This window comes from Pseudophryne corroboree, chromosome 9 (assembly GCF_028390025.1).
Source record: "Pseudophryne corroboree isolate aPseCor3 chromosome 9, aPseCor3.hap2, whole genome shotgun sequence".
In the NCBI taxonomy this organism is placed as follows: domain Eukaryota; kingdom Metazoa; phylum Chordata; class Amphibia; order Anura; family Myobatrachidae; genus Pseudophryne; species Pseudophryne corroboree.
In genome coordinates, this window is record NC_086452.1 from 112,499,242 (window position 1) to 112,525,688 (window position 26,447).

At 48.0% G+C, this 26,447-nt stretch overlaps 1 protein-coding gene across 2 annotated transcripts in view; it reads right to left on the reverse strand.

The window, feature by feature from the left end:
• Window positions 1-26,447, reverse strand: part of LOC134957687 (ATP-dependent RNA helicase A protein-like) — a 699,701-nt gene that overhangs the window by 483,666 nt on the left and 189,588 nt on the right. The window contains exons 16-18 of one of the 2 annotated variants that reach the window (XM_063939767.1): window positions 17,791-17,891; window positions 17,063-17,276; window positions 7,453-7,547 (exon numbers count right to left, since the gene is read on the reverse strand). The exons of the other annotated variant lie outside the window; for it this stretch is intronic. Coding sequence (XP_063795837.1) covers window positions 7,453-7,547; window positions 17,063-17,276; window positions 17,791-17,891 — 410 coding nt within the window. The remainder of the gene's footprint in view (window positions 1-7,452; window positions 7,548-17,062; window positions 17,277-17,790; window positions 17,892-26,447) is intronic. 2 annotated transcript variants of the gene reach the window in all.

Here is a 26,447-nt window from a genome sequence, read left to right on the forward strand (position 1 = left end):
CGTGTGAAGTGTGCTGAGAGGAAAATGGCGCACAGCTGCAGTGCTGTGCGCTACCTTTAGAAGACTGCAGGAGTCTTCAGCCGCCGATTCTGGACCTCTTCTGATTTCAGCATCTGCAAGGGGGCCGGCGGCGTGGCTCCGGTGACCATCCAGGCTGTACCTGTGATCGTCCCTCTGGAGCTTGATGTCCAGTAGCCAAGAAACCAATCCATCCTGCACGCAGGTGAGTTGACTCCTTCTCCCCTCAGTCCCTCGCTGCAGTGATCCTGTTGCCAGCAGGAATCACTGTAAAATAAAAAACCTAGCTAAACTTTCTCTAAGCAGCTCTTTAGGAGAGCCACCTAGATTGCACCCTTCTCGGCCGGGCACAAAAATCTAACTGGAGTCTGGAGGAGGGTCATAGGGGGAGGAGCCAGTGCACACCACCTGATCGGAAAAAGCTTTACTTTTTGTGCCCTGTCTCCTGCGGAGCAGCTATTCCCCATGGTCCTTTCAGGAACCCCAGCATCCACTAGGACGATAGAGAAATTCTTATTTTCTCTAACGTCCTAGTGGATGCTGGGGACTCCGAAAGGACCATGGGGATTATACCAAAGCTCCCAAACGGGCGGGAGAGTGCGGATGACTCTGCAGCACCGAATGAGAGAACTCCAGGTCCTCCTCAGCCAGGGTATCAAATTTGTAGAATTTAGCAAACGTGTTTGCCCCTGACCAAGTAGCTGCTCGGCAAAGTTGTAAAGCCGAGACCCCTCGGGCAGCCGCCCAAGATGAGCCCACTTTCCGTGTGGAATGGGCTTTTACAGATTTTGGCTGTGGCAGGCCTGCCACAGAATGTGCAAGCTGAATTGTACTACAAATCCAACGAGCAATCGTCTGCTTAGAAGCAGGAGCACCCAGCTTGTTGGGTGCATACAGGATAAACAGCGAGTCAGATTTTCTGACTCCAGCCGTCCTGGAAACATATATTTTCAGGGCCCTGACTACGTCCAGCAACTTGGAATCCTCCAAGTCCCTAGTAGCCGCAGGCACCACAATAGGTTGGTTTAAGTGAAATGCTGAAACCACCTTAGGGAGAAATTGAGGACGAGTCCTCAATTCTGCCCTGTCCGTATGAAAAATTAGGTAAGGGCTTTTATAGGATAAAGCCGCCAATTCTGATACACGCCTGGCTGAAGCCAGGGCTAACAGCATTACCACTTTCCATGTGAGATATTTCAAGTCCACAGTGGTGAGTGGTTCAAACCAATGTGATTTTAGGAATCCCAACACTACATTGAGATCCCAAGGTGCCACTGGAGGCACAAAAGGAGGCTGTATATGCAGTACTCCCTTGACAAACGTCTGAACTTCAGGAACAGAAGCTAGTTCTTTTTGGAAGAATATCGACAGGGCCGAAATTTGAACCTTAATGGACCCTAATTTGAGGCCCATAGACAGTCCTGTTTGCAGGAAATGCAGGAATCGACCCAGTTGAAATTCCTCTGTAGGGGCCTTCCTGGCCTCGCACCACGCAACATATTTACGCCAAATACGGTGATAATGTTGTACGGTTACATCCTTCCTGGCTTTGATCAGGGTAGGGATGACTTCATCCGGAATGCCTTTTTCCTTCAGGATCCGGCGTTCAACCGCCATGCCGTCAAACGCAGCCGCGGTAAGTCTTGGAACAGACATGGTCCCTGCTGGAGCAGGTCCTGTCTTAGAGGTAGAGGCCACGGGTCTTCCGTGAGCATCTCTTGAATTTCCGGGTACCAAGTCCTTCTTGGCCAATCCGGAGCCACGAGTATAGTCTTTACTCCTCTCCTTCTTATGATTCTCAGTACTTTTGGTATGAGAGGAAGAGGAGGGAACACATACACTGACTGCTACACCCACGGTGTTACCAGAGCGTCCACAGCTATTGCCTGAGGGTCCCTTGACCTGGAGCAATATCTGTCCAGTTTTTTGTTGAGGCGAGACGCCATCATGTCCACCTTTGGTTTTTCCCAACGGTTTACAATCATGTGGAAGACTTCTGGGTGAAGTCCCCACTCCCCCGGGTGAAGATCGTGTCTGCTGAGGAAGTCTGCTTCCCAGTTGTCCACTCCCGGAATGAACACTGCTGACAGTGCTATCACATGATTTTCCGCCCAGCGAAGAATCCTTGCCACTTCCGTCATTGCCCTCCTGCTTCTTGTGCCGCCCTGTCTGTTTACGTGGGCGACTGCCGTGATGTTGTCCGACTGGATCAATACTGGCTGACCCTGAAGCAGAGGCCTTGCCTGACTTAGGGCATTGTAGATGGCCCTTAGTTCCAGGATATTTATGTGAAGTGACGTTTCCATGCTTGACCACAAGCCATGGAAATTTTTTCCCCGTGTGACTGCTCCCCAGCCTCTCAGGCTGGCATCCGTGGTCACCAGGACCCAATCCTGAATGCCGAATCTGCGGCCCTCTAGGAGATGAGCACTCTGTAACCACCACAGGAGAGACACCCTTGTCCTTGGAGACAGGGTTATCCGCTGATGCATTTGAAGATGCGATCCGGACCATTTGTCTAGCAGATCCAACTGAAAAGTTCTTGCGTGGAATCTGCCGAATGGAATCGCTTTGTAAGAAGCCACCATCTTTCCCAGGACCCTTGTGCACTGATGCACTGACACCTGGCCTGGTCTTAGGAGTTTCCTGACTAGGTCGGATAACTCCCTGGCTTTCTCTTCCGGGAGAAACACCTTTTTCTGTACTGTGTCCAGAATCATCCCTAGGAACAGCATACGTGTCGTCGGAATCAGCTGCGATTTTGGAATATTTAGAATCCATCCGTGCTGTCGTAGTACTATTTGAGATAGTGCTACTCCGACCTCTAACTGTTCTCTGGACCGTGCCCTTATCAGGAGATCGTCCAAGTAAGGGATAATTAAGACGCCTTTTCTTCGAAGAAGAATCATCATTTCGGCCATTACCTTGGTAAAGACCCGGGGTGCCGTGGACAATCCAAACGGCAGCGTCTGAAACTGATAGTGACAGTTCTGTACCACAAACCTGAGGTACCCTTGGTGAGAAGGGCAAATTGGGACATGGAGGTAAGCATCCTTGATGTCCAGAGACACCATGTAGTCCCCTTCTTCCAGGTTCGCTATCACTGCTCTGAGTGACTCCATCTTGAACTTGAACCTTTTTATGTAAGTGTTCAAGGCTTTCAGATTTAAAATGGGTCTCACCGAGCCGTCCGGCTTCGGTACCACAAACAGCGTGGAGTTATACCCCTTTCCCTGTTGTAGGAGGGGTACCTTGATTATCACTTGCTGGGAATACAGCTTGTGAATGGCTTCCAATACCGCCTCCCTGTCGGGGGTAGACGTTGGTAAAGCAGACTTCAGGAACCGGCGAGGGGGAGACGTCTCGAATTCCAATTTGTACCCCTGAGATACTACCTGCAGGATCCAGGGGTCCACTTGCGAGTGAGCCCACTGCGCGCTGAAATTCTTGAGACGGGCCCCCACCGTGCCTGAGTCCGCTTGTAAGGCCCCAGCGTCATGCTGAGGACTTGGCAGAAGCGGGGGAGGGCTTCTGTTCGTGGGAAGAAGCTGTCTGTTGCAGTCTTTTTCCCCTTCCTCTGCCCCGGGGCAGATATGAGTGGCCTTTTGCCCGCTTGCCCTTATGGGGACGAAAGGACTGAGCCTGAAAAGACGGTATCTTTTTCTGCTGCGAGGTGACTTGGGGTAAAAAGGTGGATTTCCCAGCCGTTGCCGTGGCCACCAGGTCCGATAGACCGCCCCCAAATAACTCCTCCCCTTTATACGGCAATACTTCCATATGCCGTTTGGAATCCGCATCCCCTGACCACTGTCGCGTCCATAATCCTCTTCTGGCAGAAATGGACATCGCACTTACTCTTGATGCCAGAGTGCAAATGTCTCTCTGTGCATCTCGCATATATAGGAATGCATCCTTTAAATGCTCTATAGTCAATAATATATTGTCCCTGTCCAGGGTATCAATATTTTCAGTCAGGGAATCCGACCAAGCCACCCCAGCACTGCACATCCAGGCTGAGGCGATTGCTGGTCGCAGTATAACACCAGTATGAGTGTATATACTTTTAAGGATATTTTCCAGCCTCCTATCTGCTGGCTCCTTAAGGGCGGCCGTTTCTGGAGACGGTAACGCCACTTGTTTTGATAAGCGTGTGAGCGCCTTATCCACCCTAGGGGGTGTTTCCCAACGAGCCCTAACCTCTGGTGGGAAGGGATATAGTGCCAATAATTTTTTAGAAATTAGCAGTTTTTTGTCGGGGGTAACCCACGCTTCATCACACACTTCATTCAATTCATCTGATTCAGGAAAAACTACGGGTAGTTTTTTCACACCCCACATAATACCCCTTTTTGTGGTACTTGCAGTATCAGAGATGTGCAAAACCTCCTTCATTGCCGTGATCATGTAACGTGTGGCCCTACTGGAAAATACGTTTGTTTCTTCACCGTCGACACTGGAGTCAGTGTCTGTGTCTGGGTCCGTGTCGACCCACTGAGGTAACGGGCGTTTAATAGCCCCTGACGGTGTTTGAGACGCCTGGACAGGCACTAACTGAGCTGCCGGCTGTCTCATGTCGTCAACAGATTTCTGTAACGTGCCGACACTGTCACGTAATTCCTTAATTACGGCCATCCATTCAGGTGTCGACTCCCTAGGGGGTGACATCACCATTATAGGCAATAGCTCCGCCTCCACATCATTTTCCTCCTCATACATGTCGACACACACGTACCGACACCCAGCACACACACAGGGAATGCTCTGATAGAGGACAGGACCCACTTAGCCCCTTGGGGAGACAGAGGGAGAGTTTGCCAGCACACACCAGAGCGCTATATATGTATAGGGACAACCTTACAATAAGTGTCTATCCCTTATAGCTGCTTATATCTGTTATTTTGCCAAATAAGTGCCCCCCTCTCTTTTTTACCCTGTTTCTGTAGTTGCAGGATGCAGGGGAGATTCTGGGAGCCTTCCTACCAGCGGAGCTGTGTGGGAAAAATGGCGCTGTGTGCTGAGGAGATAGGCCCCGCCCCCTTCACGGCGGGCTCTTCTCCCGCTTTTTTCTGGAAAACTGGCAGGGGTTAAATACATCCATATAGCCCAGGAGCTATATGTGATGTATTTTTTGCCAAATAAGGTAAATTCATTGCTTCCAAGGGCGCCCCCCCCAGCGCCCTGCACCCTCAGTGACCGAAGTGTGATGAGAGCAATGGCGCACAGCTGCAGTGCTGTGCGCTACCTTATGAAGACAGGAAAGTCTTCTGCCGCCGATTTATGGACCTCTTCTTGCTTCAGCATCTGTAAGGGGGCCGGCGGCGCGGCTCCGGGACCCATCCATGGCTGGGCCTGTGATCGTCCCTCTGGAGCTAATGTCCAGTAGCCTAAGAAGCCCAATCCACTCTGCACGCAGGTGAGTTCGCTTCTTCTCCCCTTAGTCCCTCGATGCAGTGAGCCTGTTGCCAGCAGGTCTCACTGAAAATAAAAAACCTATTTAAACTTTTACTCTAAGCAGCTCAGGAGAGCCACCTAGATTGCACCCTTCTCGTTCGGGCACAAAATCTTAACTGAGGCTTGGAGGAGGGTCATAGGGGGAGGAGCCAGTGCACACCAGCTAGTCCTAAAGCTTTTACTTTGTGCCCAGTCTCCTGCGGAGCCGCTATTCCCCATGGTCCTTTCGGAGTCCCCAGCATCCACTAGGACGTTAGAGAAATGGGGGGGAGGGACAACCAGGGGAGCGTCTTACTCCCCACTGCTGACATCAACCCCAGGGATCGCGGCCTCTACTGTTCCCCAGAACCTACGATCCCTGCGGCCTAGCGCTGGTGCACCTGAGGTGGCAGCTGCGTCAGCAACTGTCCAGTGGACTCCACCTGAAACAGTAAGGCTGCGTAACATGGTCTTAAACTTCTAACCGGAAAAAGACGCTTTGCCTTCTCCCCATTTTTCAGCCGCAGCCTGGGATCGTCAGTTTGGAGTTGCTAGCACATCCAGCTAGCGCCTGCTGAAACAGTAATGTACACGGAGGTAACAGTTGTCGCGAGCCGGCAGAGTGTTGTCGAATCGACTCTGTTACACGTTTAAGACGCATAGAAAGATAACTCAAAACAAGAAAAAAGACTAAATAAAATAACAAAGCTTATGGCTGCGAAAAAATTAGCAGCCTAACTGTTCACAGTCGTCTGGCTCATGACGCACCAAACAAAAAACTGAAGTCCCTGAGCCAGGAGGCGGGGTTATAGGGGGCTGGCCCAATGTATCCTGGGAGTAAGAAAGCTTTTGACTGTTTGGTGCCCGTTCCTCAGATGCCCCCAATAACCAAGGTAGATCCTGTGGACCTGGAAGGAGAAAATATTGTAACTTTAATATACTTAATTTAAATTACTTGACAGTGTCACCATGAAATCATGGCACAGCGAACTACATACAAATCACACAAACTGCAAAAGGAAAGAAACAACAATGATGTTAAAAGTTTCAATAGTTAGCAACTGTCTTGCCTGATTTGTATATCTGAATAAGCCTAAACATTAGGTTTTTTCGAACACCTTAAAAAGAAATACAAGTTTTGCAGCTTTATCAGTACCCAAGTGGTTTCTCAGTTTTGACTGCATCAAACCAAGGGGGTTATTCGGGTTTGTTAGCAAACAAAAAAGTTAGCAATTGGACAAAAACCATGTTGCACTGCAGCTGGGGCAGATGTAAAATGTGCATAGAGATTTAGATTTGCGTGGGTGAAATTGTTTCTGTGCATGGTAAATACTGGCTGCTTAATTTCTACACTACAATTTAGATTTCAGTTTTAACAAACCCCACCCAAATCTAACTCTCTCTGCATATATTTTATCTTTATGGTTTTGCCCAATTTCGTATTTTTTTTTTTGTTTGCTAACAAACCTGAATAAGGGCCCAAATGTGGAAAATATTCTTTCTACTGAAGCGGATGATGCTGCAGCTGTTAGCAATTGCTCTACTGCTACCATGATATTTTCAATACCAGCTACAGTTTCTGTACCAATGTGCATTTTCCACCAATCTATTGGTGCCACTGTTGACACAACATGGTGGTCATACAAGAGGGTCATTAAACAGGGTTGCTTTTCCTTGGAACTTAAAAGGGTATTTGAATGTGGATATTATTCTTTGGCAAAAGGGCTTCTAACTTATCTTCTGCAGTTAAACTATTACCACAGTAATGTGGGTCCATCAAGTAAGAAAGAAAATGTACAGGACCCAATGCTTGATTATAGCGTTCCAAATATAGCTTCATGCTTGTTTTGTCAGATTAAATCATTTCAAACTATCCTCTAATTCTTTCTACACATGTACAGCATTGAAAATTGTGATTTAAATCAAGTTGATTTAAATAAGCACATCCTGCATACTGTTGTGTTATCATAACCATCTACTATCATTAATAAAGGTCAGTGTTACCTTGATTATGCCATCTGGAGCTGGAACAAACACCTTTCTTTGCTCCTCTCGTGGCATATGGGAATGAAGTGGCAGAATTTGATATCTGTGGCTGCCTAAAAAAAATAAAAAAATAAAAATATATAGATGAAGGAAAAAAAGATCAAACCCATATTTTTAGATTTGGAAAGAGAATGACTTTATGCACTCACAAGTTGCATTTGTCTTGTGTAAAACAATATGCATAGAAATGCTTTAAGCAGATCACAGCTGTTTTTAAATTAAATAAATATAAGGAAACAACAGTAAGCATTTTAAACATTTTTGTAAATTATAATTTGCATGGAACTTACAAATCTTCCCTTTCACTAATTAATTTTTAAAAGACACCGGTTTGTTTTTCGTTCTGTTGGGGGATCCTGCAGTCTTGGGGTGCAGGGTCTGTTCCACAAATTACTGTAGGTGCTTAAACCTGAATCAACGCAAATTCTGAAACGCCGTCCCTCTTATACTCATTCCTAAAAGAGGAACTCCACTTTAAATGAATTGCCCAAGGAGTGCAGTTCTGCTTAGGGCAGCACAGGTTTCTTGCTTTTTTTTTTAGCTTTTTTCTCCAATTCTAGGGTACCCACTGGAGTTACTGGTAGGGAGGTGATATGTAAGTGGAGAAGTTTCTGAATTTGTACACCTTTAAAATCAGGGGGGAATGTATTAGGATGTGAGAATCAGAAAGTGAGAGATTTTGTGAGAGTTTGCCTGTGTTTTTAAAGTGAAAATCATTTACATGGCAAAATCAACCTAGTTCTGCCATTTCAATGATTGCCACTTCAAAAAAAAACAAAAAAAACCTGGATCGTCTGCCACAGAATAAACATGACAGATAGTTAAACAGACTTTGACCAAATGGCTCAGTTTAACAAACGGGGCTGGCCAGTTTCTAAAGTCATATAGGACAAAAAGAAGAGCCGTTTTACGGAAGTCCCTAGTCCTATCAACATAAATCCGTAGGGCCCTCACTACATCTAAAGAGGCCTCCTTCAGTGAAGAATCCAGAAATTGGAAGGAGGGGACCACTATCTTCTAATTGATGTAAAATTTGGAGACAACCTTAGGAAGGTAGCCCAAACATGTCCTGAGTATAGCCCGGTCCGAATGAAAAATAAGAAACGGAGAGAGACAAGATAAACGCAATCAAGTCTGATACCCACCTAGCGGAGGCAATGGTAAGGAGGAAGGCAGTCTTCCAGGAAAGCCAATGAATGTCCTCAGTGTCCAAGGGCTCAAAATGAGATGGACTGTAGAGCCCAAAGGACCAACAAAAGATTCCAAGGAGCCACCGGAGGGACAAACGGGCTATATATGAAGGACACCCTGAAGAAAAATCCAGACATCTGGCAACAGCAAAATCTGCAACTGAAAGAGGACGGAAAGGGCTGAAACCTGCAACTTAAATGAGGAAAAGTGGATGCCTAAATCCAGACCTGCTTGCAAGAGAAGACAGGACTAGCGAGTCAGAATGATCTAGGGTTCAAGTCGCGAGCCGAACACCATTAAAGTACGTCTACCAGATCCTGTGGTAAAGTCTGGCAGAGGAAGGCTTCCTGGCCTACAGAATGGTACGAATAACCGATCTTGAGAACAATTTGGCTCTTAGTATGAATGAGTCAAGTGCCACCTCGTCAAAGCTAAGCAGTACAGATCTGGGTGGAACCATGGACCTTGAGATAGAAGATACGGCTAGGGAGGAAGAGGGCGTGGAGTATTGATTGAGAGACCATGAAGATCTGCAACCAAGCTGTACACAGCCAGTCCGGAGCCACGAGTATTGTGGTGCTGCCTACCAACTTCAATTTGCAGAGAACCGCGGGATCGGGGAGATTGGACAGAAGATGTATATGAGTGGAAAGGTTCATCAAACCATCAGGGCATCCACTAGTAGAGCTCTTGGATCGTTGGTGAGCGAGTAGCATCTTGGAAGTTGGTTGTGGTGACAAGATCCCATCATGCTGATGTCCCGTAGGCCCCAGCAATGAACCAAGAGTTGAAAGAGGTTGGGAAGAAAGGCCTACTCCCCCGAATGAACGTCCTGGTGGCTTCCCAATGTTGTACTCTGGGGATGTACACAGCTGCCAGAGGCGGAAGATGACATTCCACCTACTGAAGGATGTGACCTACTTACCCTATTACAGCGTGACTGTGTGTCTATGATGGTCTATGAAGGTGGCAGTCATCGAATTGTCTGACTGAACCTTTACTAGTTGACGTTTGAGAAGAGACTGTGCCATGCAAAGTCCTGTAAACCGCTCTCAGTTCCAGTATATTGATGGGAAGCCTGCTCTACTGAGTGGACCATCGACCCTGGGACGTTTTTTTTGGCAAGTGACAGAAATTGATGATGCAACCTTGAGACTGAACAAGTTTCACCGCGATACGGACATGGTCCTGCCGACCGTCAGGAGGCTGGGTGAAGAGCAATAGATCGTTCAAATAAGGGACAATTCTTATTGCCTGATGACGGGGATGTTCTGCCATGACTTTCATGAAGACACTCACTGTGAAAAGACCAAATGGCAATGATCAAAACTGGAAATGATCCTCCCACATAGCAAACCTCAAGAAGCGCTGATGATTGTCCTGGATGGGAATATGTATATAGGCATTCCCCACGTTCCAGAGCCAGAATGATGGAGCGCAAAGACTCCATGCGAAACTTGGGAACCAGCAGGTACTTACTGAGTGACTTCAACATGAGGATAAGTCAGAAAGAGCCAGAAAGAACTTGGCATAGAATCCTGTACCTCACTGTGCTGGGGCGGGGGGGGGGGGGGGGGGGGGGGGGAAGGGGACTGGTATGATAACCTTGAGGCCAGAAGGGAGTGGATGGACTCCCGCGGGGCTACTGCCTTTCCTGGATGGGTCCACTGGAAGGCCTGTTGAAAAATACGTTGTTAGAGGATGCTCCCGGAAGGTCAGGCATAGTCCTGAGAAACTACTCCTCTGACTAAAAAGGTTGAATTTAATGGACAAATTGTCTTTCCCTCTAGACGTGGAGTCCTTGGTGGATGAACCCTGGAACCTGAAGAAAGACTGACCTCCGGCCTTACCTTGCGAAAGATAGATGCTTACGACCTTGGCATTGCCGCAAAAGGTAGGAAAGCAGTCTTAGAAGCCACCACCTACAATCTTACCCAGTTCTAGTTCGGACGGCCTGAGGTTGGGGCTTAGCACATGGGGAGAATAAGTCTGGGCTGCTGGGAGAAGAGTTTTAAGTTTTTGGTGCCCAGCTCGGCTCACCACTCTATACCATGTGTCTAAAGCCGGTGTCCCGCTTGGATGAGAAGGAAAAAGGACCAGCTGTATGTTTTTAATTTGTAAGGAATATATTGTAGCAGATAAATAGGCTAAGCAGCCACTGTCTTCTGTAGACACGTTCACAATGTTCTTAAAGGTTTTGAGTGAAAGGTCACTTACTTTGGATGAAATGTTTTGCACACAATCTCAAAGCATTCCCTCCCTTAGTGGCTGCTATGGGAAGTTGCTATTATTCCAAAATCCTCCCCATGGATGAAATTAGTATTTTTGTATTTACGGAAAATTCTTTGCTCACAGTCCACCATAGAAGAAGGACTTTCTAGAGAAAAAATTCCATTTGGGAGAAGCTAGCAGGTTTGTATGGTTTGGTTCCTCTATCCACCTACCCAATGCACATCAAGACAAGGATTCAGCGCAAGTACCTTTGTCCCTTTATCATCATCATCATCAACAACAGACTTTAACTGAACAATGCCTAAAATGGTCAAATTATTATTATTATTATTATTATTATTATTATACAGGCCAAGCAGTCCGAAAGATGTAGAACAATGCTTTTAATAAACATTTTCATATTCCTCTAAAAAAGTAAGTACTGAAGAAGAACAAAGACAATGGGGAAGGGTGAAAAAATAAGATTTTACTCACCGGTAAATCTATTTCTCGTAGTCCGTAGTGGATGCTGGGAACTCCGTAAGGACCATGGGGAATAGACGGGCTCCGCAGGAGACTGGGCACTCTAAAAGAAAGATTAGGTACTATCTGGTGTGCACTGGCTCCTCCCTCTATGCCCCTCCTCCAGACCTCAGTTAGGATACTGTGCCCGGAAGAGCTGACACAATAAGGAAGGATTTTGAATCCCGGGTAAGACTCATACCAGCCACACCAATCACACCGTATAACTCGTGATACTATACCCAGTTAACAGTATGAAATATAACTGAGCCTCTCAACAGATAGCTCAACAATAACCCTTTAGTTAGGCAATAACTATATACAAGTATTGCAGACAATCCGCACTTGGGATGGGCGCCCAGCATCCACTACGGACTACGAGAAATAGATTTACCGGTGAGTAAAAGCTTATTTTCTCTGACGTCCTAGTGGATGCTGGGAACTCCGTAAGGACCATGGGGATTATACCAAAGCTCCCAAACGGGCGGGAGAGTGCGGATGACTCTGCAGCACCGAATGAGAGAACGCAAGGTCCTCCTCAGCCAGGGTATCAAATTTGTAGAATTTTGCAAACGTGTTTGCCCCTGACCAAGTTGCAGCTCGGCAAAGTTGTAAAGCCGAGACCCCTCGGGCAGCCGCCCAAGATGAGCCCACCTTCCTTGTGGAATGGGCTTTTACTGATTTAGGATGCGGCAATCCAGCCGCAGAATGCGCCAGCTGAATTGTGCTACAAATCCAGCGAGCAATAGTCTGCTTAGAAGCAGGGGCACCTATTTTGTTGGGTGCATACAGGATAAAAAACGAGTCAGTTTTCCTGACTCCAGCCGTCCTGGAAATATAAATTTTTAAGGCCCTGACTACGTCCATAAACTTGGAATCTTCCAAGTCCCTAGTAGCCACAGGCACTACAATAGGTTGATTCAAGTGAAAAGCTGATACCACCTTAGGGAGAAACTGGGGACGAGTCCTCAATTCTGCCCTATCCATATGGAAAATCAGATAAGGGCTTTTACATGACAAAGCCGCCAATTCTGACACACGCCTGGCCGAAGCCAAGGCCAATAACATGACCACTTTCCACGTGAGATATTTCAGATCCACAGTTTTAAGTGGCTCAAACCAATGTGATTTCAGGAAACTCAACACCACGTTGAGATCCCACGGTGCCACAGGAGGCACAAAAGGGGGCTGAATATGTAGCACTCCCTTTACAAAAGTCTGAACTTCAGGCAGTGAAGCCAGTTCTTTCTGGAAGAAAATCGACAGAGCCGAAATCTGGACCTTAATGGAACCCAATTTTAGGCCCATAGTCACTCCCGACTGTAGGAAGTGCAGAAAACGACCCAGCTGAAATTCCTCTGTTGGGGCCTTCCTGGCCTCACACCACGCAACATATTTTCGCCAAATACGGTGATAATGGTTTGCGGTTACTTCTTTCCTGGCTTTTATCAGCGTAGGAATGACTTCCTCCGGAATGCCCTTTTGCTTTAGGATCCGGAATTCAACCGCCATGCCGTCCAACGCAGCCGCGGTAAGTCTTGGAACAGACAGGGCCCCTGCTGTAGCAGATCCTGTCTGAGCGGTAGAGGCCATGGGTCCTCTGATATTATTTCTGTAAGTTCTGGGTACCAAGCTCTTCTTGGCCCATCCGGAACCACGAGTATCGTTCTTACTCCTCGTTTTCTTATTATTCTCAGTACCTTTGGTATGAGAGGCAGAGGAGGGAATACATAAACCGATTGGTACACCCACGGTGTCACTAGAGCGTCCACAGCTATTGCCTGAGGGTCCCTTGACCTGGCGCAATATCTAGTTTTTTGTTTAGGCGGGACGCCATCATGTCCACCTGTGGCCTTTCCCAATGGTTTACCAACAGTTGGAAAACTTCTGGATGAAGTCCCCACTCTCCCTGGTGTCGGTCGTGTCTGCTGAGGAAGTCTGCTTCCCAGTTGTCCACTCCCGGAATGAACACTGCTGACAGTGCTAAGACGTGATTTTCCGCCCATCGGAGAATCCTTGTGGCTTCTGCCATCGCCATCCTGCTTCTTGTGCCGCCCTGTCGGTTTACATGGGCGACTGCCGTGATGTTGTCTGATTGGATCAGTACCGGCTGGTTTTGAAGCAGAGGCCTTGCCAGACTTAGGGCATTGTAAATGGCCCTCAGTTCCAGAATATTTATGTGTAGGGACGACTCCTGACTTGACCAAAGTCCTTGGAAATTTCTTCCCTGTGTGACTGCCCCCCAGCCTCGAAGGCTGGCATCCGTGGTTACCAGGACCCAGTCCTGTATGCCGAATCTGCGGCCCTCTTGAAGATGAGCACTCTGCAGCCACCACAGTAGAGATACCCTGGTCCTTGGAGATAGGGTTATCAGCCGATGCATCTGAAGATGCGATCCCGACCACTTGTCCAAGAGGTCCCACTAAAAGGTTCTTGTATGGAACCTGCCGAATGGAATTTTGCTTCGTAAGAAGCTACCATTTTCCCCAGGACTCGTGTGCAGTGATGCACCGATACCTGTTTTGGTTTCAGGAGGTCTCTGACTAGAGATGACAGCTCCTTGGCTTTCTCCTGCGGGAGAAACACTTTTTTCTGTTCTGTGTCCAGAACCATCCCCAGGAACAGTAGGCGTGTGGTAGGAACCAGCTGTGACTTTGGAATGTATAGAATCCATCCGTGCTGTTGTAGCACTTCCCGAGATAGTGCTACTCCGACCAACAACTGCTCCTTGGACCTCGCCTTTATAAGGAGATCGTCCAAGTACGGGATAATTAAAACTCCCTTTTTTCGAAGGAGTATCATCATTTCTGCCATTACCTTGGTAAAGACCCTCGGTGCCGTGGACAGTCCAAACGGCAGTGTTTGGAATTGGTAATGGCAATCCTGTACCACAAATCTGAGGTACTCCTGGTGAGGATGGTAAATGGGGACATGTAGGTAAGCATCCTTGATGTCCAGGGATACCATGTAATCCCCCTCCTCCAGGCTTGCAATAACCGCCCTGAGCGATTCCATCTTGAACTTGATTTTTTTATGTATGTGTTTAAGGATTTCAAATTTAAAACGGGTCTCACCGAACCGTCCGGTTTCGGTACCACAAACAGTGTGGAATAGTAACCCCGTCCTTGTTGAAGTAGGGGCACCTTGACTATCACCTGCTGGAAATACAGCTTGTGAATTGCCTCTAGCACAGCCTCCCTGCCTGAGGGAGTTGTCGGCAAGGCAGATTTGAGGAAACGGCGGGGGGGAGACGCCTCGAATTCCAGCTTGTACCCCTGAGATACTACTTGAAGGATCCAGGGATCCACCTGTGAGCGAGCCCACTGATCGCTGAAATTTTTGAGGCGGCCCCCCACCGTACCTGGCTACGCCTGTGGAGCCCCCGCGTCATGCGGTGGACTCAGAGGCAGCGGGGGAAGAATTTTGATTCTGGGAACTGGTTGACTGGTGCAGCTTTTTCCCTCTTCCCTCGTCTCTGTGCAGAAAGGAAGCGCCTTTGACCCGCTTGCTTTTCTGAAGCCGAAAGGACTGTACCTGATAATACAGTGCTTTTCTTAGGCTGTGAGGAAACCTGAGGTAAAAAAATTTCTTCCCAGCTGTTGCTGTGGATACGAGGTCCCAGAGACCATCCCCAAACAATTCCTCACCCTTATAAGGCTCTATGTGCCTTTTAAAGTCAGCATCACCTGTCCAGTGTCGGGTCTCTAATACCTTCCTGACAGAATGGACATTGCATTAATTCTGGATGCCAGCCGGCAAAATATCCCTCTGTGCATCCCTCATATATAAGACGACGTCTTATGTTCGCAAAATAGTATCCCTGTTTGACAGGGTTACAGACCACGCTGCAGCAGCACTATCTGCAGGTCTCAGTTTAGTACCTGAGTGTGTAAATACAGACTTCAGGCTAGCCTCCTGCTATTTATCAGCAGGTACCTTCAAAGTGGCCGTATCCTAAGACGGCAGTGCCACCTTTTTTGACAAACGTGTGAGCGCCTTATCCACCCTAGGGGATATCTCCCAGCGTAACTTATCCTCTGGCGGGAAAGGGTACGCCATCAGTAACTTTTTAGAAATTACCAGTTTCTTATCGGGGGAACCCACGCTTTTTCACACTTCATTCACTCATTTGATGGGGGAACAAAACACTGCCTGCTTTTTCTCCCCACACATAAAACCCTTTTTTAGTGGTACTTGGGTTAATGTCAGAAATGTGTAACACATTTTTTATTGCCGGGATCATGTAACGGATGTTCCTAGTGGATTGTGTATATGTCTCAACCTCGTCGACACTGGAGTCAGACTCCGTGTCGACATCTGTGTCTGCCATCTGAGGGAGCGGGCGTTTTTGAGCCCCTGATGGCCTTTGAGACGCCTGGGCAGGTGCGGGATGAGAAGCCGGCTGTCCCATAGCTGTTACGTCATCCAGCCTTTTATGTAAGGAGTTGACACTGTCGGTTAATACCTTCCACCTATCCATCCACTCTGGTGTCGGCCCACAGGGGGCGACATCCCATTTATCGGCATCTGCTCCGCCTCCACATAAGCCTCCTCATCAAACATGTCGACACAGCCGTACCGACATACCGCACACACACAGGGAATGCTCTGACTGAGGACAGGACCCCACACAGCCCTTTGGGGAGACAGAGAGAGAGTATGCCAGCACACACCAGAGCGCTATATAATGTAGGGATAAACACTATCACTGAGTGAATTTTCCCCAATAGCTGCTTGTATAAACAATATTGCGCCTAAATTTAGTGCCCCCCCTCTCTTTTTAACCCTTTGAGCCTGAAAACTACAGGGGAGAGCCTGGGGAGCTGTCTTCCAGCTACACTGTGAAGAGAAAATGGCGCCAGTGTGCCGAGGGAGATAGCTCCGCCCCTTTTTCGCGGACTTTTCTCCCGCTTTTTTATGGATTCTGGCAGGGGTAATTATTACATATATAGCCTCTGGGGCTATATATTGTGATTATTTTGCCAGCCAAGGTGTTTTTATTGCTGCTCAGGGCGCCCCCCCCCAGCGCCCTCAGTGACCGGAGTGTGAAGTGTGTATGAGGAGCAATGGCGCACAGCTGCAGTGCTGTGCGCTACCTTAGTGAAGACTGAAGTCTTCTGCCGCCGATTTTCCGGACCATCTTCATGCTTCTGGCTCTGTAAGGGGGACGGCGGCGCGGCTCCGGGAACGAACACCAAGGACGGGTCCTGCGGTCGATCCCTCTGGAGCTAATGGTGTCCAGTAGCCTAAGAAGCCCAAGCTAGCTGCAAGCAGGTAGGTTCGCTTCTTCTCCCCTTAGTCCCTCGTTGCAGTGAGCCTGTTGCCAGCAGGTCTCACTGTAAAATAAAAAACCTAACATATACTTTCTTTCTAGGAGCTCAGAAGAGCCCCTAGTGTGCATCCAGCTCGGCCGGGCACAGAAATCTAACTGAGGTCTGGAGGAAGGGCATAGAGGGAGGAGCCAGTGCACACCAGATAGTACCTAATCTTTCTTTTAGAGTGCCCAGTCTCCTGCGGAGCCCGTCTATTCCCCATGGTCCTTACGGAGTTCCCAGCATCCACTAGGACGTCAGAGAAAACACACAGATAAACCTTCGCAAGCATACTAGTTGGATGTGTAGGGCAAGAAAATTAATACAATTACCAAAATGAGGGATCATCTCAAGATGCTTCTGCATGGTGTCAATGAGGTTCCCGCAAGGTAAAAACACCAGCACAGCCCCAGGTACGTTCAGTGTTTCAATATATTTCAAGAGAGCTTCTATGAGTTCGATGGGTGTCTCTTTCTCACTCAGCTTTGACATTGTACGCTTAGTCTCTGGACGGTAATCATCAGAACACATGAGATTACAATTAATCTGTAGACATATGCAAAAAGGTTATTGTGTGAATATCTGAAAAATTGGACTACATATTATAGTTGGACAACATATTGAGGAGGGAGTCAAAATATGAGACTTTTTAGGTTTCAATACGCATTACTCCATAAAAATAATTCCACCATAATAATAATTCAACCTCATTAAAGTAAAATTGCGTATCACACATAATCTGCAATATGTTGCCTGGAGAGTGAACTAGAAGAGCCTGTGCCCATTTCCAAGTACCATAGAAAACGTGTAAGTGGACAAAGGCAGGGAATGCTTATTTGCAGTACAGTAACATCAGGTAACTATCTGAACATGATAAACACCCATGTTGTCATGAGTAGTATAGATCACTATACAGGTGTCACCCTGTCATAACAGGCAACTTGCATGTTTAATGTAATGAATGGACATTGTAGTTAGAAGTGTACAGTTACCACTGAAAAAAAAACCTTAAATCTTCATGAATTAGCAGCACCTGCATTAAACCCAAATCACCACATACCTTATCGCTATCGCCTCCCTCTTCATTTTTGTCTTTCCTTTTTTTCATTCTTGGAGGGAGGGTGAATTTAGTTATCTCAATGCAGTCTTCAAGGTAATACTCTGCAGACGGACATAGGAATTGATGAAGTTATTATAAAAAAATAAGATTTTAAACCTACCGGTAAATCTATTTCTCCTAGTCCGTAGAGGATGCTGGGGACTCCGTAAGGACCATGGGGTATAGACGGGCTCCGCAGGAAATAGGGCACCTAAAAAGAACTTTGACTATGGGTGTGCACTGGCTCCTCCCTCTATGCCCCTCCTCCAGACCTCAGTTAGAGAACTGTGCCCAGAGGAGATGGACAATACAAGGCAGGATTTAGCAATCCAAGGGCAAGATTCATACCAGCCCACACCAATCATACCATGTAACCTGGAACATACATTACCAGTTAACAGTATGAATAAACGACAGTAACGGTCCAAGACCGATTCCAACTGTAAAAGTACCCTTATGCAAGCAACAACTATATACAAGTCTTGCAGAGTTTCCGCACTGGGACGGGCGCCCAGCATCCTCTACGGACTAGGAGAAATAGATTTACCGGTAGGTTTAAAATCTTATTTTCTCTTACGTCCTAGAGGATGCTGGGGACTCCGTAAGGACCATGGGGTTTATACCAAAGCATCCAATCGGGCGGGAGAGTGCGTATGACTCTGCAGCACCGACTGAGCAAACGCTAGGTCCTCATCAGCCAGGGTATCAAACTTGTAGAATTTAGCAAAATTGTTTGACCCCGACCAAGTCGCCGCTCGGCAAAGCTGTAATGCCGATACGCCTCGGGCAGCCGCCCAAGAAGAGCCCACCTTCCTAGTGGAATGGGCTTTAACTGAATTTGGTACCGGCAATCCAGCCGTAGAATGAGCCTGCTGAATCGTATTACAGATCCAGTGAGCAATAGTATGCTTCGAAGCAGGTGCGCCAATCTTATTAGCAGCATACAGGACAAACAGAGCCTCTGTTTTCCTAATTTTAGCCGTTCTGGCTACATAAATCTTTAAGGCCCTGACTACATCCAGGGATCTGGAATCCTCCAGGTCACTTGTAGCCACAGGCACCACAATAGGTTGATTTATATGGAACGAAGAAACCACTTTAGGCAAAAATTGCGGACGTGTCCTCAATTCAGCTCGATCCACATGAAAAATCAAGTAGGGGCTCTTGTGTGACAAAGCCGCCAATTCAGACACTCGCCTTGCTGATGCCAAGGCCAACAGCATGACCACCTTCCAGGTAAGAAATTTCAACTCAACCTTGTTAAGCGGTTCAAACCAGTGTGATTTTAGGAACTGCAACACCACGTTCAGGTCCCATGGTGCCACTGGAGGCACAAAAGGGGGCTGGATATGCAGCACTCCCTATACAAACGTCTGGACTTCTGGAAGAGAAGCCAATTCCTTCTGAAAGAAAATCGAGAGGGCCGAAATCTGCACCTTAACAGAGCCTAATTTCAGGCCCATATCCACTCCTGTCTGTAGGAAGTGGAGAAAACGACCCAGATGAAAATCTTCCGTAGGTGCATTCTTGGTCTAACACCAAGACACATACTTTCGCCAGATACGGTGATAATGCTTAACCGTCACCTCCTTCCTAGCCTTTATTAAAGTAGGAATGACCTCTTCTGGAATCCCCTTTTTCGCTAGGATTCGGCGTTCAACCGCCATGCCGTCAAACGTAACCGCGGTAAATCTTGAAATACACAGGACCCCTGTTGCAACAGGTCTTCCCTCAGAGGAAGAGGCCTGGGATCTCCTGTGAGCATCTCTTGTAGATCTGAGTACCAGGCCCTTCGAGGCCAGTCTGGGACAACGAGTATTGTCTGTACGTTTCTTTGCCTTATGATCCTCAACACTTTTGTGATGAGAGGAAGAGGAGGAAACACGTAGACCGATTTGAACAGCCACGGTGTTATCAGAGCATCTACTGCTACTGCCTGAGGGTCCCGAGACCTGGCACAGTACCTCCGAAGCTTTTTGTTGAAGCGTGACGCCATCATGTCTATTTGAGGAGTTCCCCAAAGACGTGTTATGTCTGCAAATACTTCTTGATGAAGACCCCACTCTCCTGGATGAAGATCGTGTCTGCTGAGGAAGTCTGCTTCCCAGTTGTCCACTCCCGGAATGAAGACAGCCGACAGAGCGCTTACATGATTTCCGCCCAGCGAAAGAATCCTTGTGGCCTCCGCCATCGCGACTCTGGTTCTTGTCCCGCCTTGGCGGTTCACATGAGCCACTGCTGTGACATTGTCTGATTGAATCAGAACCGGTAGATTTCGAAGAAGACTCTCCGCTTGTCGAAGGCCGTTGTAAATGGCACTGAGTTCCAACACATTGATGTGTAGACAGGACTCCTGGTCTGACAAAAGACCCTGAAAATTTTTTCCTCGTGTGACCGCTCCCCATCCTCGGAGGCTCGCGTCCGTGGTAACCAGGATCCAATCCTGAATTCCGAACCTGCGACCCTCCAGCAGGTGAGCACTTTGCAACCACCACAGGAGAGACACTCTGGCCCCTGGGGACAGAGTTATTTTCCGATGTAAGTGCAGATGGGACCCGGACCACTTGTCCAGAAGGTCCCATTGAAAAGTCATTGCATGGAACCTTCCGAAGGAAATGGCCTCGTAGGCCGCCACCATTTTTCCCAGAACTCGAGTGCATTGGAACTGACACCCTTTCCGGTTTTAGCAGGTCTCTGACCATATTCTGGATGTCCTGGGCTTTCTCTATTGGGAGGAATACCTTCATTTGTTCCGTATCCAGTATCAAACCTAGGAACGGTAGTCGAGTTGTCGGAATCAACTGTGACTTTGGTAGATTTAGAATCCAACCGTGTTGCTGGAGCACTCTCAGAGAGAGCGCCACACTGCTCAGCAATTTCTCCCTTGATCTCGCTTTTATCAGGAGATCGTCCAAGTATGGGATAATTGTGACTCCATGCTTGCGCAGGACCACCATCATTTCCGCCATTATCTTGGTGAAAATCCTCGGGGCCGTGGAAAGTCCAAACGGCAACGTCTGAAATTGGTAATGACAATCCTGTACAGCGAATCTCAGGTATTCCTGATGGGGGGCATATATGGGGACATGCAGGTACGCATCCTTTATGTCCAGAGACACCATAAACTCCCCCTCCTCCATGTTGACTATTATCGCTCTGAGTGATTCCATTTTGAATTTGAATCTTTTTATGTACAGGTTTAGGGATTTCAGATTCAAAATAGGTCTGACCGAACCGTCCGGTTTCGGGACCACAAATAGGGTTGAGTAGTAACCTCTTCCCTGCTGGTGCAGGGCAACCTTGATTATCACTTGCTGTATACACAGCGTTTGAATTGCAGCTAACACTACATCCCTTTCCGATGTGGAAGCTGGTAGGGCCGATTTGAAAAATCGGCGCGGGGGCACCTCCTCGAATTCCAATTTGTAACCCTGGGAAACTATTTCCAACACCCAGGGATTCAGGTCTGAACTGACCCAGGCCTGACTGAAAAGTCGAAGACGTGCCCACACCGCTGCGGACTCCCTTAGGGGAGCCCCAACGTCATGCTGTGGGTTTTGGAGCAGCCGGGGAGGACTTTTGCTCCTGGGCAGCTGCCGAAGCAGGTGCTCTTTTGCCTCTGCCGAGGAAAGAGGATCCCCGACCTCTTCTGGACTTGTGCGACCGAAAGGACTGCATCTGATAGGGTGTTACTTTCTTTTGCTGTTGGGGAATATATGGTAAAAATTTGATTTACCTGCTGTAGCTGTGGAAACCAGGTCCGTCAGCCCATCCCCAAACAATACATCACCCTTATAGGGTAGTACTTCCATATGTTTTTTGGAATCCGCATCACCCGTCCATTGGCGAGTCCATAAGGATCTTCTCGCTGAGATAGACATGGCATTGGCCCTAGAAGCTAGCAATCCAATGTCCCTTTGAGCATCCCTCATAAACAAGACTGCGTCTTTTATATGGGCTAGAGTTAAGAATATAGTATCCTTATCCATATTATCAAATTGATCTGTCAGCTCATCTGTCCAAGCTACAATTGCACTACACACCCATGCCGACGCAATTGTCGGTCTTAGCACAGCCCCCGTATGAGAATAAATACACTTTAAGGTAGTTTCTTGCCTGCGATCTGCAGGGTCCTTAAGGGCCGCTGTGTCAGGAGACGGTAGCGACACTTTCTTGGACAAGCGCGTCAGGGCCTTGTCCACAGTGGGGGTTGATTCCCAAATCTCCCTGTCCTGCTTAGGGAAGGGGTATGCCATATAAATACTTTTAGGGATCTGCGGTCTCTTATCCGGAGTCTCCCAAGCTTTTCCAAAGAAATCATTCAATTCATGAGATGTGGGTAAGTTAATAATCTGTTTCTTTTCCTTAAACATGTGTACCCTTGTGTCGGGGACCGAGGGTTCATCCTCAATATGCAACACATCCCTTATTGCCACAATCATACACTGAATGGTTTTAGTCACCCTAGGGTGCAATTTTACTTCATCGTAGTCGACACTGGAATCAGAATCCGTGTCGGTAGTAGTGTCTTGTGTTAAGGAACGCTTTTGAGACCCCGACGGCCCCTGTGAGTCGGTCCAATCCGAGGATTGACCCCCTGATGTCCCCCCTAATCCAGCCTTATCAAGCCTTTTATGTAAAGATGCCACACTTGCATTCAACATATGCCACATGTCCATCCAATCCGGAGTCGGCACAACCGACGGGGACACACCACTCATTTGCTCCACCTCCTCCTTGGAGAAGCCTTCCGCCTCAGACATGTCGACACACACGTACCGACACCCCCCACACACAGGGATTAACCTATAAGGGGACAAAACCCCAACCAGGCCCTAAGGAGAGACAGAGAGAGAGTATGCCAGCACACACCAGCGCTTAAAAACACTGGAAAAAATATGACCAGATAGCGCTTTTCCATATATAATATGCCAATTCCCACTCACTGCGTCGCTAATGTGCCCCCCTCCTCTTTTTTCCAGCCTGTGAAGTTCAGCAGGGGAGAGACCAGGGAGCCAGCGTTTTCTTCATGCAGCTTCTGCGGAGAAAATGACGCTGGTTAGTGCTGAGGATCAAACCCCGCCCACCCGACGGCAGGCTTCGGTCCCAGTGATCTTTCAATAAAAATGGCGGGGGATCATAGATGTACTGCCTCCGCAGCCTAATCAATCTGTATTTGCCCAAATGTGAGGTTTATTGCTGCCCAGGGCGCCCCCCCCTGCACCCTTCAGTGCTGCTCTGTGTGTGTGTGACTGGGAGCAATGGCGCGCAGCTTACCGCTGCGCGCCTTACCTCATGAAGATCTGATGTCTTCTGCCGCCTGAGATGTCTTCTGCCTTCTCATCCGGCTTCTGTCTTCGGCATCTGTGAGGACGACGGCGGCGCGGCTCCGGGACGAACCCCAGGTGAGACCTGTGTTCCAACTCCCTCTGGAGCTAATGGTGTCCAGTAGCCTTAGAAGCAATGCCCAACTTGACAAGCCAGCTCTGCTTCTCTCTCCTCTGTCCCACGATGCAGGGAGCCTGTCTCCCTGAAAATAAAAAACCTAACAAAATTCATCTTCAACAGAAAACTCTGGAGAGCTCTCTGCAGTGCACCCATTCTCCTCTGGGCACAAGATCTAACTGAGGTCTGGAGGAGGGGCATAGAGGGAGGAGCCAGTGCACACCCATAGTCAAAGTTCTTTTTAGGTGCCCTATCTCCTGCGGAGCCCGTCTATACCCCATGGTACTCACGGAGTCCCCAGCATCCTCTAGGACGTAAGAGAAAAGAGGATTTTGGTACTTACCGATAAATCCATTTCTCTGAATCCTCTAGGGGACAATGGAGTCCTATACAGTAGGGGTGTGAAGCTTGAAACCGGAGGTGTGGCACAAAGCAAAAATTAACATTGTCTGCACAGCCGGCTCCTCCCCCTTCACATCCCTCCTCTCTCAGTTTTGAAAATTTGACTGAGAGAATAGGACATGATACTATAGCACATGGCGAGGAACCGAACCGTACAACATATTAAACAGCATCCAAGAAACTCTTAACCCAAAAACTAACGCTGTTTGCACGAACTGTTTTAACACGAACCTTGAACACAGCAGGTTGACAGCACCGAGGCGGGCGTCCAGTGTCCCCTAGAGGATTTAGAGAAATGGACTTATCGGTAAGTACCAAAATCCTATTTTCTCTTCATCCACTAGGGGACACTGGAGTCCTATACAGTAGGGGACGTCCCAAAGATATCCCCCAGGGAGGGAGTGCTGTCGGTGGCCTGCAAAACCAAACGTCCGAACTTAGAATCACCGGACGCAAAGGTATCAAACTTGTAAAATTTTGCGAACGTGTGGGCTGAGGACCATGTCGCCACTCTGCACAGTTGAGCAGTGGAAGCACCTCTGGCAGCCGCCCATGAGGCACCCATGGTGGTATGAGCATCCATCTAAACTGGAACCTGTTTACCATAGGAAATATAAGCCTGCCGAATAGCAAGTCTAATCCATCGAGACAAAGACTGCTTAGACGCTGGCCAACCCTTCCTTGGACCATCATAAAGAACAAACAAATGGTCCGATTCTCTGAAGAACGACATAACTTGTACGTACACTGTAAAGCTCGGACAACATCCAAAGACACGTCCCCATCTGCGAAACCCTGGAAAGATGGGACTACAATTGGCTGTTACATGACACCCTGAAAACAACCTTAGCAAGGAAATCTGCCCTTGTACGGAGTTCTGCCCAATCCTCATGAAAAATCAAAAAAGGACTCTTACACGATAAGGCTCCCAACTCCGAAACCCTCCTGGCCGAAGCCAACGCCAGCAATAATGCGACCTTCCAAGAGAGATACACACCAAATTTAAATCCGAAGGCGCAGTGGGAGGACGAAAAGGGGGTTGTATCCTCAGAACTCCCTGTAAAAAGGTTTGAACCTCTGGCAAAGATGCTAACCACTGTTGAAAAAGGATGGAAAGAGCCGAAACCTGAACCTTCAGAGAGCCCAGACGCAGTCCTCTCTCTAGGCCGGCCTGAAGGAAAAGTAGAAGTCTGGATAAGTGGAAGTTCATCGAATTCCAACCACGATCTTGACACCAGTCCATGTACCTCTTCCAAATTCTGTAGTAGTGCATGGCTGTGACTGGCTTCCTAGCGGCAATCATCGTAGGAATGGTTGTTCTTGGAATCCCTCTGCTCTTAAGATCTGGGCTTCAGTAGCCACGCCTTTAAACGCAACCTGTCCAGGTCTGGGTGGTGAAACGGTCCGAGATAGTAGGCTCTCTGAGGTAACCGCCAAGGGTCGTCCACTAGTAACCCTCGCAGGTCCGAGTACCAACTCCTGCGGGGCCAATCTGGTGCTATTAGAATTGCTCACACTCACTCTCGTTTCAACCTCTTCAGAACCCTGGGTATGAGTGGGAAAGGTAGGAAGATGTAGACCTTCCTGTAACACCAAGGAAGCGTTAATGCGTCCACTCCTTCTGCCACTGGATCTCTTGTCCTGGACACATACCTAGGCAGCTGATGGTTTTGCCGAGACGCCATTAGGTCCACTTGAGGTAGACCCCATCTCCTCACCACCATTTCGAAAATCCGTGGATATAGGCACCACTCTCCCGGATGCATGTCTTGTCGACTGAGATAATCTGCTTCCCAGTTCTCCACACCTTGAATGAACACTGCCGAGAGGATGATGTTTCGCCTTTCCGCCCACAACAAGATCTTTATGGCTTCTGTTAACGCCATCCTGCTCTTGTTTCCTCCTTGACGGTTTATGTAAGCCGTCGTCGTGACATTGTCCGATTGTATCCTTACGTACTGACCTATGACTAGGTCTTCGGCCAGGAGAAGCGCATTGTAAACTGCTCTCAGTTCTAGAATGTTTATGGGTAATCTGCTCTCCTGTATCATTCATCTTCCCTGAAACTGACGGTCCCCTAGGACGGCACCCCAACCTCTGAGACTGGCGTCCGTTGTCAGGATCCTCCAGTCTCAAATGCCGAATCTCTTGCCTGCTGCAAGATTTTTGTGCAAGGACTACCAAATCAAGGAAATTCGTATGCGCGGTGGAAGTCGGATTCTTCGATGAAGAAGCCAGTGCGAACCCGCTCCCTGAGCAATGAGGTTCATCTGGAATGGTCGGGAATGAAGTCTGCCATACTGCAGAGCTTCGAACGATGCCACCATTTTCCCGAGAATCGCCATGATCTTCGTAAAGAGTCTTGGGGCTGATGACAGACCGAATGGTAGGGCTCTGAATTGGTAATGATCCTTCACCAGTGCAAACCTTAGGTAAGCTTGGTGGGGTGTCCAAATTGGGATATGCAGGTAAGCATCCTTTATGTCCATGGACACCATGAACTCGCCTTGCTCCAAACCTGCAATGACCGACTGGATTGATTCCATCTTGAATTTGTAGACCCTTAAAAACTGGTTTAAAAGCTTTTAAATTTATGATCAGTCTCACCATCCCGTCTGGCGTTGGGATTACAAAAATATTGGAATAGAAACCCATTACCCTTTGAGAGGCGGGAACCAGAATTATGACCCCTGATCGTAACAATTTTTGAATCGCTGTCAGTAGTGCCTTTGCCTTCTGAGGGCACTGAGGCAATCCCGTTGTAAAAATAA